Here is a 16384-nt window from a genome sequence, read left to right as displayed (position 1 = left end):
TTGACCAAACTGCGGGAGGCAGTGGAAGATAGGAGTGCCTGGCATGCTCTGGTCCATGGGGTCACGAAGAGTCAGACACGACTAAATGACTAAACAACAACAACAACATATATTAGCAGTGTGCAGAACCACAGAATTTGGTTCAGACCCCGCTTATGTGCTCTGCAGATCACCTGATTCAGCTTGGGGTCCTTAAAAAAAAATCTAATTAAAACTCCTCTGCTTTGCCGTTTGGTGGAGGCTGAAGCTCCAAAATCAGCCCTTAGCATCCTAAATGCAATCAGAGGGATGGGAATGGGATGGAGATAAGTGCAACTGGATGTATTTGCAAAAGGAAAAGCTATTGAGAAGGCTTGCATGCACTTTTCTACTCTGCTTCCAGCCATTAGCTCCTATGTCAACAAGTTACCTACTTGACCAACTCTTCAGTTATGTAAAGAGAGAGATTTTTCTAGGGCCATGCTATTCTCAAAGGAAGTGGAAACTGATTTGAACATTTTTGAAGTTTCTTTTATGGCCTAATGCAATGTATGCAGAAAAAGGAAATTGCTAAAATGATATATCCATTATAGATACATTATTTATTTATTTATTTATTTACTTAGATCATTTTGATACTGCTTAATCTATATTTAAAAAAAATTGAAAGCAGTGTTTACAAGCATATAATACGTGAGCGCACGTAGTTGTTTATATTCTAATGCAAGCTGGAATGGGGAAACTGAGAGCAAGGAGCAAGACAGAAATTAGGGGGAAATGGTGCGGAATAACCCAACATTGAGATTTGTTAGAATGGTTTTCATTTCTAGAGGGGAGGAGTCTGATACTTGTATACATCTCATGTCAGGCTTCTTATCATTATTGATGGCTGATGTATTTAAAATTAGGATGCAAAATTAGGGTGGAACTATACAACACAAAGAACAAAGGGCTCCTTCACTGAATAATATTTAGTTCAGCCAGATATCATTAAGAGCCGCAGTAACAGCAGCCAATTATGTAGAGTAGGCAAAAGGAATGCTCATTGTAATAACATCAGGCACTAGAAAGAGGAAAACAGGTACTTGAAAAGGGGGCTATGGCTCCCAGCATCAATTTTTCTTAACATGTGGTGTGGGCCTGGCAATATTTAATTATAGTGTTTGTTCTGCAGGCTCACCACTTTCCCCATATACCTTATGTTTCAAAGGAACAGTTTACATGTTATACAATTTGTAGCTCTTTCCCCAAATTACTATTTTTCCTTGCACATCAATTTCATTGTCCATGTGCTAGAATCTAGCAGCTAGATAAAAGCAGAAAAAGACAGTATATAAATATTAATGAAGGTCAGATGGTAATTGCTTTTAAAATGTCAAAACTATCCTTGTGAACATTTAAATAGTGAGTTGTTGCTCAAGAAACACAGCTTATTTTCTTGTATAAACCAAGAACATGTGAAAATACATAATCGCAAGGAGAACAGCACACAGTTTGCATGTATAGATGTCATATAATTAACGCACATAAGATGACATATTAATGGACATTAATTGTGCCTACAGGACTTGCTAGTATGCAATTTTGCAGGTGCAAAAGTAGTAATTAGGAAGCAAATTACAAATAACATTCACAAGTTGCTTGATGTGAAATTAACATGTATTTAATACATTTTGAATGAGCGGATACAAGACTTCCCACATCCCCCAGGACTTGAGGGTCATTAAAAATGGTTCATCAAAATTCTAGCATTAGTATACCTTAATTGCATGGAATTATATGAAGCCTAGCTCATCAGAATTCCATTGAAAAGTGAGATGGGGCAGAACTGCAGAGAAGATGGAAGGCATAAGGCTACAAGAGTGATGGAGAAAAAGAAGGCACCGACTCTCCTATAGGCAGTGAAACATGTATTCATTTAAAAAATATTCATGCTAGCAGCGCAACTGCCGAAAGGCAATGTATTTTAAACCTAGTGAGCTTAACTTCAATGGAATAATTCCAATGGCTGGAAACATTTGTTAGACCAAGTAGCATAAGCTGGTCAAAACTTCTGTAGTGCCAGACCAGTCAGAAAAGACAAGGAAGTCTGGTAGAGAGGTATCTGAGACCCTGTTTTAACATTCCTTCAGGTCTTTTATCACTTACGGTTTTCAGCCAGTCTTGACATCCAGGAGCACTATGTGAGCTGTACATGCTGAACTCAACTGTGGTTAACAACTGGACATGTGATTTCCCTTGAGCTGAAATCTTAATTGACTAGATATTTTACACTTTTTTTTCTCTGAAAGAGCTTGGAAAGACTGAGCCCAAGTGAGTTGTTACCAATCCTCCACAATTTCTGCTCTCCAAATTTTCTTAAACTTCCCTTGCAAGGTGAGGAAAGGGAACCTAACAGTGAAGGCTGACAATGGCAGAGGCCTCTTCCTGAGGTCTCTAAACTCCTTAGCAGAAATGGATGCTTCTAGCTTCCTTGGCAACCATGGCTGCCTTACGATCAAGGCATCAACTACCATCTAAAGCCATTCTCCATTCCCACTGGAGGAACGTTTAGGAGATTCTGAGCTGCTTGTGGTGGGGTGGCTGTTAGGCTTCAGGTTGTAAAGAGCTGGGGATCATTCCTGAATTCACAATTCCAACCACAACCCCCATAACAGCACTAAGCACCACTATTAAACGAATGCCAAACCCAAATTGAGAACTGAGGTTAGTATCTGGTGCCGTGCTAATTCACATCCAATACAACGAGTATGAGTATGCTAAATACACTTTTAAAGTTGTTTTTCCCAACTTTGACGGTGTGATCTCATTGTTCACTCACAGTGTTTAGTCTACAAGCGCTGTGCTGTGTGGACAAGTCTTCAGGAAAATGTCAATTTTGTAATTCCCTAGAAACGGAATCTCTGCTGAAGTAGACTATATGCCACTTGATCTTTTCACCTTATTTTTTTTTTCAAAGGACATCAGTTGCACCATAAACACCATTATCCAAGAGAAGATACTTTACTTCAGCAGAAGTGCCCCAGAAGTGGCTGGCATAGGTGAACTACTTTTGTAAACAAAAGACTTCCTACTATACTCCTCTTACTAACATAAAACATTAAAAGTTAAATACCTCTTCCAGGACATCAGCAAGCTTACTGAGTATCTCTTCAGGAAGGCTCTGGAATGTAGGAACGCTGTAATATAAAGTGAGAAAGGCCATAAGGGTATAGATAAAATCACATCTAGAAGCTCGTAACCACTTACAACAGCAAAGTAAGTTATAGCTTTTAAACATCCATACAGATTAACACAGGTTCAATAGTTCTTTTCCAAATAAAAGGTTAAATGCCAATTTTATACTTAGCTAGAAGCATCAAAGTGTTTAGAACATACTAACAGAAAAAATTGACACCATTTTAGGAGGCAGATAAAAAATTCCATGTATCTTTTCAAACTGTGTACATGCATATACCCATGAGGAACTTCTGTGTCTAGCAAAAGGAGATCAAGGAAGTAATATTAATCGCCACCACAATTTTAATGATATTAGGGTATTCTGAGTTTTCCTGGCAATAAGGATGTGAGTAAGAATACAAAATAGAAAATAAGTGTTGCGCCAAAATCTGTCTTCTAATTTCTTAAGAGTTTTCTTTCACCAAAAAGAGAGAGGCTTCCATCTTTCCGCTCATTCATAGGGCACTTTAAAATTTCTTTAGAATTTTGGGAAGTGGGAGGTTGCACTTATCACTGCAATATATGGAGGATGATGAATGTGCTTTTCTTTCCATTAAACATTTCTCTAGCGCTCTGCTGCTGACTTTTCCTGATATGAAAATGCCCCATGGATAGAATTAACTCATGTCTTTCCCTGGGCTTTAACTGAAGCATGGGAAGCTGGCTACAAAGTGCCGCAAATCAGTGTTCTTGGTGGTTTGTTTTTAAATGGGAAGTCCTTCCTTATATTTAGCTTGCCTTCCTTATATTTAGCTTGCCTATATATATAATAGATTTTCACAAGAAAACAGTAACATAAGCAATAGACACTTCACATAACAGTAAACCACAGACCCATCCTTCTGAGAACTTTCAAATTCCTATCCATGAGCATACTATCTAAGATAAGGTATTTTCCAGTAGTGAATAAAATTCTGTTAGGAAAGAATCTCAGCAATGTTGTGCAAGGCTGCAATATGGTTAGTGAAAAGACAAAGGCAACAAAGTGGTAATGCCCAGATCTCTTTATAGGCAATGTATTCACACCAGCTCTGTTCCACACTGTCACTTGAAAAAAAAGAGAGAGAACGAAGCAGCACAGTAAAAAATTGCTGTGGAAATTGGTTAATTTTGCCCCCTGTCGTGCTCTGAATCACAGATTAAAGTCATAATTAACAGAAGCTAACTCAGCAAATTAGTGCAGGCAGAAAATGGAATGATATTTCAAACTGTTAATAATGGATAAAGATGGAGCTACCAAAGGGTATGCCCACCGGGAAAAGATTTCTGTGAGGGCTGCTGCTGGACTTGATTAAATCATTTCCTCGATCTTTGATATATCTGATGAACTTTATCTCGATTAACTAAAAAATCTCAACGTTGCAAATATAAGGTAAGGAGCAAATTAAGTTCACACGTAAGTAGGGAAAATTGGGGGGGGGAGAGAGAGAGCATTCATTTCTAAAGCATTATTTCAGCAACAGAGCAGGTAATTAGGCAATTAGAAATGTTGACAGAGCACAAGTCCAAAATAAATGATGTCCCAGAGTGACAAAATTACTAGTATAGTAAACAAGACACTTTTAACAAGGATTGCCAACAGTACACATAACCCATGAATGCGTCTAAATACCTGGAAAGTGACAGCATTTATATATTTATACCTTATACTACTGAGACAGCATAATTTTTCTAAAAAGAGCTGGATGAAAAATACATATTTACAAGAATGTATAAATACAGAATTTCATACTTGAATTATCAGCCAAAATATGCTTGAGTTCCTTGGCATCATCAAACTGATGACTTAACAGTATTTCAGTAAATGATTCAACAGCATGGCCCATACATAAAATTAGATGGAATTTCTATGCATATAGAAAACAAGCAGAGGAGATTCTTTAAGGGGGGAATTCTATATCTATTATCAGCCAACCTGAGAGATTTAAATACGGTCCTTCCAGTGCATTTACATTGCTCAGAGGCTTAAAACAACGTTTAAAATACAAGGCTGTAATAAATCAATATAAAAACAGTAAGTGTTATGCCTCCTGCGACGTAAGATTTTTCCAGCTGGGGATGGTGGAGATCTTACAGGTTTAGGATTATACAGCATAGCAAGACAAATCTACTCTGTCACGATGCATTATTTAGGAGCAGGGTACATAACAGCCCCTCTGAAATAGTCTTTTTTCTTACATGTATTGAAGTTTTAAATGTCTGCAAAACCAAAATAATTCTAGCACCTAGAATTAATTTTATTTCTACCCTACTTCTCAAATATTGTTTCCCAAAGCAACTCACATCAATTTTTAAAAATGAGAGATAAACCGTGCCCCTTGGTTTTAAAACTAAAAAGGCATAACATACAAGGAAATGGGTGTGGAGGGAAAAGGTAGAGGAGAACCATCACAGCAATGCCAAAATTAAATATAGAAGTTCCTCCCTGGCTGGCCCACTGGTTTTCAAACTTCCTTCCCCATGAAGCACTTTTAACTTTAACTTTAACAAGAATTCCTTTGATACAAAGCATCTGCTGTGCATTGCAAAGGAATCTGGAAATCACCATCTCTGTTGGGTCAATGTGGCTCACATGCACTAAGATGTAAACTAGAAAATATAAAAGCTCCCCTAGAGTTGCATACTGAAGGGTAGAAAGGCTGTTTTTCGATGGATAGTTCTCCATCAGTACTGATTTTATCAAGGAACTTCAATATTCCTTATTTTAAAAGCCTAGATTTTAGTTTGCACTTCTGCGATCTGCTGATAAGGGGAACAAACGTTTTACAAAAGCCATTTAGTAGTAATCGTGCTGCTGTGCTTATCCTTCACTTTTTCCTTAAGCCAGCAGTCTTTACAGATGTGTATATCGAATGAACAAAGTACTAGAATGAGCATGGGAACAACTCTCTATTTCCCCCATGCTCCTGTCACTTATGAGCCACAGCATGTACTTTCCAATCACAACCTCGTTTTTAAACTATAATGTAACAAAATTGGGGCAGGATGGTACATGAAATGACCCAAAAGGAAAAACTATATATAATAAAAATGCCAAAACTAAATAAATCAGCCAGTCACATGATTTGGAGCTATCAAGTCACATTATGTTAGGTTGCCTGAAGTGTGAATGATGAAATGAACTTTGATACCATCCTGTATTTAGCAGGCAAAATTTCTGCAGCAACTCAGAAGTATGGCAACATAATTTATTATGCATGGGATCCCACAATTTCATATTGGCTGTAGCACACTCATGACTCTTCATGAGTTACTGTGTAAGGCAGGGATGGAACACCTTTGCCAGCCTAAGAGCCACATTCCCTCAGGAGAATCAACTGGGAACTGCACAGCAGTGGTGGGCGGAGCTAGAGGTGAAAGTGGGTGGAGCGAAGGCAAAACTGGGCAGAGCAATGGAGGCGATAACACTCTTTGAATAGTAGGCTACATTCAAGCCACACTAAAGCCAGGAGTTTCTACACACACACACACTTTCCATCCTCCTCGACAGTCAATGAAGATACTTCACACTTCATGTCAGCTAAGCAAAAAACTTGAGCAGATGATGGGCGGCAAAGTGGGGGTGAGGGTCAGATAGAGAGACCTCAATCACCCTCAGGTTCCTGACTCTCAACATAAGAACAACAACAACAAAAAAAGTCTTCAGAAGAATAGTTGCATTATTTGACAGTCAATTTCCTTTTGATATTTATGGATCTGTTAGATACAAGAGTACTTCAAGACTCTGACATTTGAACCTAGGAGGCTGTATTCAATCATGCCCCTTTGATAACAGAAGGCTCTTTGTATCTGCAGGGGCATTTGTTAGTGGAATAGGAAAATTAAACTTTTTTTTTTCTTATTTACACCCTGCCTTCAGCTCCATCACCCCTAGTTTGGGATACACTTTTAAAACAGTGAGGAGAGGGGAGTGAAAATTGCATCCTTGCCCATTATATTGATGGGAGCTTCCACTGAATCAAAGAGTCTTCAGTTAGCAAACTGGATACAACCGACAATCATTTTGAAGACCATCAGGAAGCAATAGTATGCAATACAGGTTGCTTTCTGAGAAAGATGCATGGTACCTTGACATAAAGAAATAGGTTTTCTTTTTTCTGTTTAGCAAGTTACCTGAAAACAGAAGTGATGTGTGATAAGGGCTATAGATACAATATGACAACTTTAGAAGCCCAAGTAGATGGAGCTGTGGCAACACTGTTATCTAAGAATGATGTTGGCACTAACAAGATGTTACACCTGGTATTCAGGGATTTCTGCATGGACAGCCATTGCATTGTTCAAGGGAGTGTAAGAAAATTGAATTTTAACAGGAGAAGCCAATAAAGCGTGGCATTTACCAATCTGTCAGCCATACTAATATTTGTCAAAAGGGACAGGGAGTACCAAATGGACAAAGTTTTGCTTCTACACAGAATATATGATCCATACAAGTGTAACAATTACATAGGCATCCTTGACTTGGAATATCATTTCAGAATTGTGCATTCACTCTTGTGAGAGTGTCCAAGGAAGTACTGTCTCTAAAGGCTATTTTTATATATTTAGACATTTGGGTAATAATCTCCTTAAAGACCAATGGGATCATTAGGGCAAGGGATACTGAACCCTGTCTGATATGTCTTCAATCAGTGATGGGAGCCAAATGCTCCAGGCCTCTCTACCAGCCTCAGGACTCTCCCCAGAACACACCCCACATTGCCCCTGTTTTGTGCCCACCTCAAGTACTTTTGTCTGACTGAAATATGCCCTTGAGCTACAAAGCCTCTTGCTTGCCTGGGTGGTGTTTGGGCGTGTGCAGAACCCTGTGATTTTTTGTGTGGCTGGAATATAGCCTGATGTATGAAGTTAAGTCACATCTATTGCACTACCCACTTTTTGCCCCCTGGCTCCACCTATCACTGGCATCCAGCTCCTATAAGGTTGCCCATGGGTGGGAAAAAAATTCCCCAGCCCTAATGCAAAGGTTGCGGGCATTATCCCAGCCATAGAATATCTTTTTTAAAAGGGTCTCACTGGATGTAACAATCTAAATGAATTCTTTTGCATGGCAAAATGAGCATCTAATCCCCATAAAATCATAGAAAGCATACTGGAGGGAGAAAAAAGCCAAAACCTAATCCTCTTACTATTTTGACACTTTTAGAGATAATAAAAACAAAACTGTCTTTGTAAAAGACAAGCTGAAGCTCAAAGTCACAGACAACACTAGCTCCTTAGTCTTAGTGAATGTCAAAGCTTCTAACTGAAGAAAAGGCATCACTACTCTGCAATTTACATTCATTGAGATATGAGCCTTATGATTTCAAAACTAGTTAAATATTCACTGACAATATCTACAAAGGATATTTATGATAACCTAAATCAAGTTCAACTGACCATTTGATTTCAGTCTAACAGCTATGCCTGCTACACTTGACAGTATATCAGCATAATAATATATGTTTTGGATATTACTTTGGCAGGACAAATGCAAGCCATTTTTCTCATTATTTTCAACAAAAAAGGAAGGAATTGTACCATTCATCTAATAAAATAGGCTTCCTTTCTAATATTACACATTTTCTATACAGAATTCTATACAGTCATACACCATGCTGCATTTTTCCTAGAGCATAATCATTCGGCAAATGAGGATCTTCTGAAAATAATTGTATACCCTTTCTGATGGAGTTTTGGTACAAACAGATTGTTCTGAGCATAAAGTAGGTCCTCACCTTACAAAGAAATGCAACAAGTTTTTCACTGCATGCAATATTAACACATTCAGTACACTCTGCTTTGCCAAATTTCAGATGCAACCTCTGATGCAAACTCCTTGAAGGAAGGAATTTATTGTTTCTAATTATATTAAAATGTGTATCTTGAATGTGGAGGCAAAATGTATACAGGTAGAAAGGTCCTCCAGGAACACCGGAGGAAGAGCCAGTTGACTGCTTCCCAGTGAGTCCTTGGGGTCTCAAATTTCATTGGTGCCCTGTGCAATGCCAAAATTTGCCTTCCCACTGTTTCTCATGCTCCGTTCTAAATCACAGTTGTGGCGTCCCCAGAAGCTCAGTGCCCAGTGCGACCGGACCAGTTGTGCTCCCCTAAATCCACCTTTGCAGTGGAGCACTTGAGGGTACGTGGCTCCTCGCTGGACTGAAGCTCTGACTCAATAGCTCCAAGTAACATCTGCAACATCACTCCCAGCTGAACTGCATCAGCTGGACAAAAACATTCTTCTCTCAGGCCTTTGGCTAATGAAACACTCTATGGTCTTTTAAACTATTTTTTGCTTATTATTGTGTTATGTATTATTGTGTTTTTATATTGTGCTCTTCAGATGAAGGGTAACATAGAAATTTATTAATAAAATAAAATAAATAAACTCAACATGGCTTACAATGCCTTAAACTAAAACATGGTAAAATATAATCAAATAATATTTGATATCAATAAGGAAGACTAAACTGTCTGGAAGGTATTGCTATCCTTGAGAAATGGTCACGAGATATATATTTTTAAGAGTCTAAATAGGTATTCATATTTATCTTACAAAAGTGGTATATGTTATAATGCATTGATACTGGGATCTTTTCCACAATGAATCCAAATATATTTAGAATTGTTTACAAGCAGAGATGCCAACAGCAGCAGTAAAGGTGTTCCAGATCTCTTGAAAGGCTGATAAATCGCTTCAGAGATCTTTAGTTCTGAACACTAATTTCACTGAGCAGTTCAATTAGTGTGGCAGGACTCCATGAAAGCTGTTGTTTGACTAATTCCTATGTCGCCCATCTAACATAGCGAAGAACAAAGTATCCTCTTAATCATATAACCTGCACAAGCTAAGGCTAACCTAAGCAGAATGCTTCAATAATTGATACTTGTGCAGAGATGGAGGACGAATACCCACTTCAGGATTTGCCCAAGGCAATAATATACTGACAACAAGTCTATGCCTATTTTAAGAAATGTCACCACTATCTTTGCAATCTTCTCATTTGCTGATTTTCTAAGTATAAATGGAACAGACATTATTGATTGTATGTTTTGTAATTCAGGACATTTACCCTCTGTGGATTCCTGAAAACTAACGAATAGTTGATGTTTTTAATTCAGCATTTCAGCCTGATTTTTTATTATCAGTGTTCAGTACTGACATCTGTCCCAGTGTTTAACTTGACATGTAACTGACTTGTGTCCTTTGTAGTTCAGCATGTACCACTACAGTTGTCTACTTACAGATAACCATCTACTTTTCACACAATTTTCCATAAAGAAACCTTCCTTCTGCTACAAAATTCGTGGTTTAGTAGAACCACAGACACTATATCCTAGCACCAACAATTACTGTTAATCTGACAAATGAACAGACAAAAGTAGCGCTGGACCAAATATCCATTTGTGTTCTGCAAAAATGGGGATATATTTGGCGGTGGCTATTTGACAATTTCTGCACGTGAAGCATGTTCTCTGCTGGTAAAAAAATCTCTTCCTCTTGACAATGGAAACAGTGACAAAACTGGCTCCAAAGTCTCAGCATATCAGGGCTTCATTTACAGATGTTATCAATATTATTATGCCTTGGCCAGGATGAAACTCGACAGATGATCTGGCCTACCGCTTTCCCATTATAACGGAATCTGATTATTTCAATAACTTGTTGATCAGCACCAAAAGTGCATATTTTACTAAAATCTACCAAAATGTGTACAGTACAGAAATACATCTTGCATACAAATACATCCCAACCTCACCTGGGCATCCTGAGCACAACTGGGCTAATGGAGATGCCATATTCCAAGAGTTGCTAGACATTCTGCTCAAGATATCCCCAACATTGACACTGATGATGATAAGTAAAGCATGCAAGTAGTTGCAAGCTTCACAATTCTGGTCCAGTTTGCAAGTAACATATCTAACCTAACCCATGGTTAAGCATGCATGTGCAAGCATGCAAGCACATTGACTGAATACCATGGGTGATTTGTGCCTCATGTGATTGTGCTGCTGCCACACCACCCAGAATGAAGCCATGGCTTGGGTTTAGCAGTAATCCAAATCCAAACTCATGGCATGTCTTGGCCATGTGAGAGAAACCACAAGTCTGGGTTCACTGTTCTAACTTAGACTTGGGAATTCAGAAATGTGATATATTTCACTCTGTCCCAAAGCAATAGATAATTCCTTGCCACTACACCGTTAAAAACTAAAATGTTTAAAGACAGATATTTTAGTGTCTTGTTCTGCTGATTGCCAGGTTCCATGATAAGGTAGTTTTATTTGAAATCAATAGAAATTACTTCCCAGTAAAAGTGTTTATAATTAGAAGGCTGATCTACTATTTTTGACTATGCTAGTATTTCATCATTCAAGACTGCAGGACATGTTCATGTTCCAAGCTTTACAATGCTGCTAGCTGTGATATACAATTCCTTTGAAGTTACTGTTACAAACAGGATATTGGACTAAAAGGGTACGATCCTTCAATTCTGTTCTAACGTTATTTAGTATATTCAGCTTCAGATGGCTGCTTTTCATGTCACACATTAAAGAAATGCAGGAGTTCTCAGAAGCCATGCAAACATCTTAGCAAAAGGACTTATGAACAGCTGTTCATTTCTCATAGATTACCACAGTGAGTAATCCACCCATTTTGCCACAAGGAAAAAAAGCAAATTGGGTTCCCCCGATTTTATGTGTGGTGAGTCATAGTCAACAAGAAGTTAAATTACAACTGCTTTTATACAACACACTTTATTAAACATAGGGTTTTGAATAAGGTCTCCATTAGACACTGCTTCTTTCTCTTATAATTTATTTTCTATTAATTATAAACACTGATATGTATGTATCAAAATACATTTGATATCTTAGTTCTTCAGCCTGTATAATCCCTTTAGGATAAGCTCATTATGGGTACTTTGTGGCGAAATGCCAAATCTCGAGTCAATTGCAAATCATGCTCTGTGCAACAAGTAAATTGAAAGGTCAAAATATCTGTCAAAGCATTCTCACAAATGACAAGATTTAGCCCTCCCTTTGCAGTTGTGTAGAGAAGACCTTCCAAAAAGGGCATGGATAGTTATCGAAAAGGTCATAGATGAATAGAACTATACTAGATATTTTCCTATCTCTTAAGAATTCTGAGAATTTTGATAGTTTGCACCAACTGGGTGGGTTTTATGACCATTTTTCAGGTTTATATAAAGCAGGTTTTGATCACCTCCATTCCTTATTTATTTTCCAGAATACAAATAAAGCATGAAGATGAGCAGCAGGTAAATTGGGGAGTTTGGGAGCTGACTAAGTGAGCTAGACATTACATAACTCAATAGTTCAGAGGAGACTGAGAGAGATATACCCTCACTGCTAGTATCTTTTATTTTCTGGTTGTGGGTCATTGTTTGCAGTTGGATCTTCTCCTGCTGCTCTGGTGTTGTGGTAACTCTAGGCTTCCCACTGGGCTTGCTGCTACCTTCACTCCTGAGACTGAAGGGGGAGAATCAAGAATCTAGGCAAGGCTTGGGATGTGGTTGGAGTGGTTATTGAGTTGCTCATTCAATATATTCACGATACAGGGCACTCTAGGCTGTTTTTTTTTATAATTTTTGCATTGAAAGTATTTCAATTAAACAATATAAAGTTGGAGGGGGAAAAGAAAACAAAAGGCGCATAAACATTACCAAAAAATAAGAATTTAAATTATTCATTATTATTTATACCCTGCCCATCTGGTTGGGTTTCCCCAGGGATCAGAGCCACTCCTCCTCCTATCCTGCAACTATAGTGTTGTCATTGAATAACTACTGGTCCAAGACTCCCTGGGAGGAAACAGTGACTATTTAGCCAGTTTGTATAAGTGATCTAGCTTGTTCCTTAAAATACACAGGATTTTTGAAAGCCAAATCTGTATAGTTTCTATGGTGAAGAGTTATATAGGGGTCTGGAAGTAAATTCTCTGAGAATGAAAATGACTCTCACTCTCACACGTAAACTGGCACTCACAAGAAATGAAAGAGCATTGCAGTTATAATAATTTACATTTACTGAGGTTTTTTTAAGTCTTAACATTAATTCAGGCTACAAAACGAAGATTAGAAATTTGGAGATACTCTGAACTACAACTCAGATCAACATAAGAAAAGTAATATGCAACATTTAAGAACTCAAGCTGGGTTGTATTTCTTAATACAGTTTTTAAAAGGCCCTTACATTAAGTCACCCTCAATGTTATATAAACCAGATATTAAATCATTGCCATAGCAACAAAGCTTGTATTGCCTGCCCTACTTTTATATCTTATGGTCATCATTCTCAGTATACTATTTTGCTGAATGAATTATAGCTCAGCTTGAAGTAGGAAAGCTATATATAGTTGTATAAGGTACCCAAAAGGCACTTCCCCCTCAGCAGGAATCTGGTTGAAATTCATTGGGGAGGGGGGAAGAGAAGAAGAAAAAACCATTTACAGTTTAATGGGGTTTTAAAATCAATTTTCAATAATTATGACAATACAGAGGTGAGAGCAACTCAGATAATGAAGATATGCACAGAGACAACATAATACATGCATGAAAACAAAAATTCTGGGTTGAATCAAGTACCAGCCATGGTCAGAGAAGATCCACTGAAATTAATAAATGTTACTGGGGGCCACTAGGTGGCGCGTTGGAAGATGGCCGACAATAACATCTCTCTGACCCATACGAGGTATTAAGGGGCTGCTATGGGAAGTTGGCAGCCTTCCTGCCCCCCCCCAAGGGTATGGGGGGGACTGCCCTGCCAGCTGTGTTCATAATGCACCCCCTGATCCGAGAGACGGGGGTGCGGAACACTTGGCACAAGCCCTCGATGGAATCAGATCTTCCCGACGCCGATTCCAATCAGCGCGTGCTGGTTGCTTCAGCTTGGAATTATAATTGGAACTAATTGGAAATAACGGATTGGAAAGAAGGCTGAAGCACATATATCAAGTGAAGCTTGACGATAAAACTGCTGATTAATGCATCTCTGTGACCGGGAGTGACGGATGGATAAGTAAATCTTTTGATGAACTACCACTATGAGAATGTAAGGCTGGAACGAGGGGGGGGGGGTGGAGGAAAAAACTCTTTCTATTTCCTTTGCATGATATGACTATAATAATCCTCCACCCCAGAAAGAAATAAGATCGTCGCGTTTTAAAAATCATAAACAGAACTTTAAGACTGTGTGGGAGGAAATAATTACAATAAGAGAAGATCGAATGGCGAGAAGGAGGAAAATTTCTATGACGCAGTTAAAAAAATATGGCGTCTCGCCAAGACAGGCTGAGCCGGAGAAGGAACAGAAGGAACAGGGGGAGGAGATTCAGACTACTTGAAAGAGAAGGAAGGTTGGAATGCAAGTTTGACCTGACAGAGCCCCCTGATTTGTCTGATTTATTGGGCTAGCCTGAGGAAAAATAATGGACCGACCGAAGATTAACTTTGTTTATGGAAGTATTTAACAGAGGTCGTTCCTGAATAATATGAGCTTGGAAGAGCACAAAACCCACACAGAGACGCCAAATCTTCAATCTGTTTGTGAAAATCATCAGAGATCGCAAAGAAAGGAATAAATGATAACAACAAGAAGAGAAAGAAAGTAATAAAGGTCTATCCGAATCGAACTGGATGGAACTGTTTAATAAAAGCAGCAAATAAGTGATGTCTGGAGTCATCTGGAATTTTGGACTCGTGTGGAGCTTGATGTATGGGTACCCCCCAAAATTTTAAAATTTGGCTGTATAATCTGGAACTAATGATTTGAACAATGTGATGTGATTGGCCTGTTAATAAAAATTATTACAAAAAAAATTAATAAATGTTACTAAGGTTCATTAATTTCAGTGGTTTAACTCTGAGTAGGACTTAATTGCCTACAACCCCTAAGTGCCTTAGACAATTTCTTATATGCTATACAATTCACCCTACTCCCATCAGAAGAATTCACAAATCACTGTCTGCCACCAAACTTAATGCAATCTAGACCTCTGTGTGCAACAAGCAGAAAGAACTGGTGTTTCACATTATGCTGCCTGAATGAATGAAGTATAGCAGCAAATGCTTCAGTGGAAGGTACAACTTCCAAACTTTCAAAATAGATGGTGTGCAACATGTTAATAGAATTCAATAGAATCTTTCTACATGCAAGCAGTTGGGATTTGAGTAACAAACACGGCCTTTTTACAGATTCAGTGCAGCTCAAAATATACAGTCATCCCGTGCTGAAAACTGTGAGTAGACGTGCTCCTGGGCTGTACCAATCATAAACTGGATTAATCCATTGAAGGACTGTTTAGTCCGAGTCTGATTTAAAGATAAATAATCCCAAGGGCAGGGGCCTTGAAGTTATCAATCAACAATTATTACCTAGACAACCCAGTGAGCTGGAGCACAGCTTACCTGCTAAGCCTGCTATTATGAGATATATTGCATTTCTATCTAAATTATAGTAATTGTAAGCTAATTTTCATATAGCTTTGCAAATGAGCACATACAATTTTTCTGCAAACCTGTGCCCCCTTTTATCCTCTTTTTGGAGATGTTGTGTTTTATCGCCTCATTGAAGATGTGGTGAGTGCCACTCAGATAGACAAGAGACCTCATCTGACTATTAAATTGTCAGCAGCTCACTTAAACTCCACTCTCTCCTGATTGGCTGATGGTCACACCAGTTCTGGTTACTGGGAAAGCTGGAAACAGAAGCAAGGAAAAGGCTGACAAGCTGGGGAAACTAGATGGCTGTGAGAACTCTTCTGCAGAAAAAAAGAGGGAGATGTGTAACAAAAGTGTCTCATAGCTTCTGCATAACCAAACATTTCAGTAATTTATAGACTGAGATTAAAGAGAGCGTTGTTTCTTGATCTTCCTGATATGTTACTGTAGGTAATTTTTGAACCCACAGGTTAAGGAAGTTTACATTTGGGGAGAAAAATAATCTGAATTTAATTAACTTTCAAATCATTGCCATTTGTTTATATATGAAATGGCATCCTCTAATCCTCCAGATCTGCCTCCTAAATCACCCTGTAATAATTAATGACCAATTGCCCAGTCAATAAAATATTATTATTCCTTGTCAATTGTATTTAGGCACTTGATTTGCTCAGTTCCAAAGGATGTGTCTGCTGTTGCATTAAATACTGGAAATGGGTTTGAAGAATATTTATTTTCAG

At 38.3% G+C, this 16384-nt stretch overlaps 1 protein-coding gene across 2 annotated transcripts in view; it reads right to left on the bottom strand.

Moving 5' to 3' along the window:
- Positions 1–16384, bottom strand: part of PRKG1 (protein kinase cGMP-dependent 1) — a 653626-nt gene that overhangs the window by 138648 nt on the left and 498594 nt on the right. For both annotated transcript variants that reach the window (XM_083443672.1, XM_083443673.1), the window contains one exon: positions 3095–3158. In XM_083443672.1, coding sequence (XP_083299798.1) covers positions 3095–3158 — 64 coding nt within the window. The remainder of the gene's footprint in view (positions 1–3094; positions 3159–16384) is intronic.

Source organism: Podarcis tiliguerta (assembly GCF_965153285.1).
Source record: "Podarcis tiliguerta genome assembly, chromosome: 5".
Classification (NCBI taxonomy): Eukaryota; Metazoa; Chordata; class Lepidosauria; order Squamata; family Lacertidae; genus Podarcis; species Podarcis tiliguerta.
This window is presented reverse-complemented; position numbering and strand designations above follow the sequence as displayed.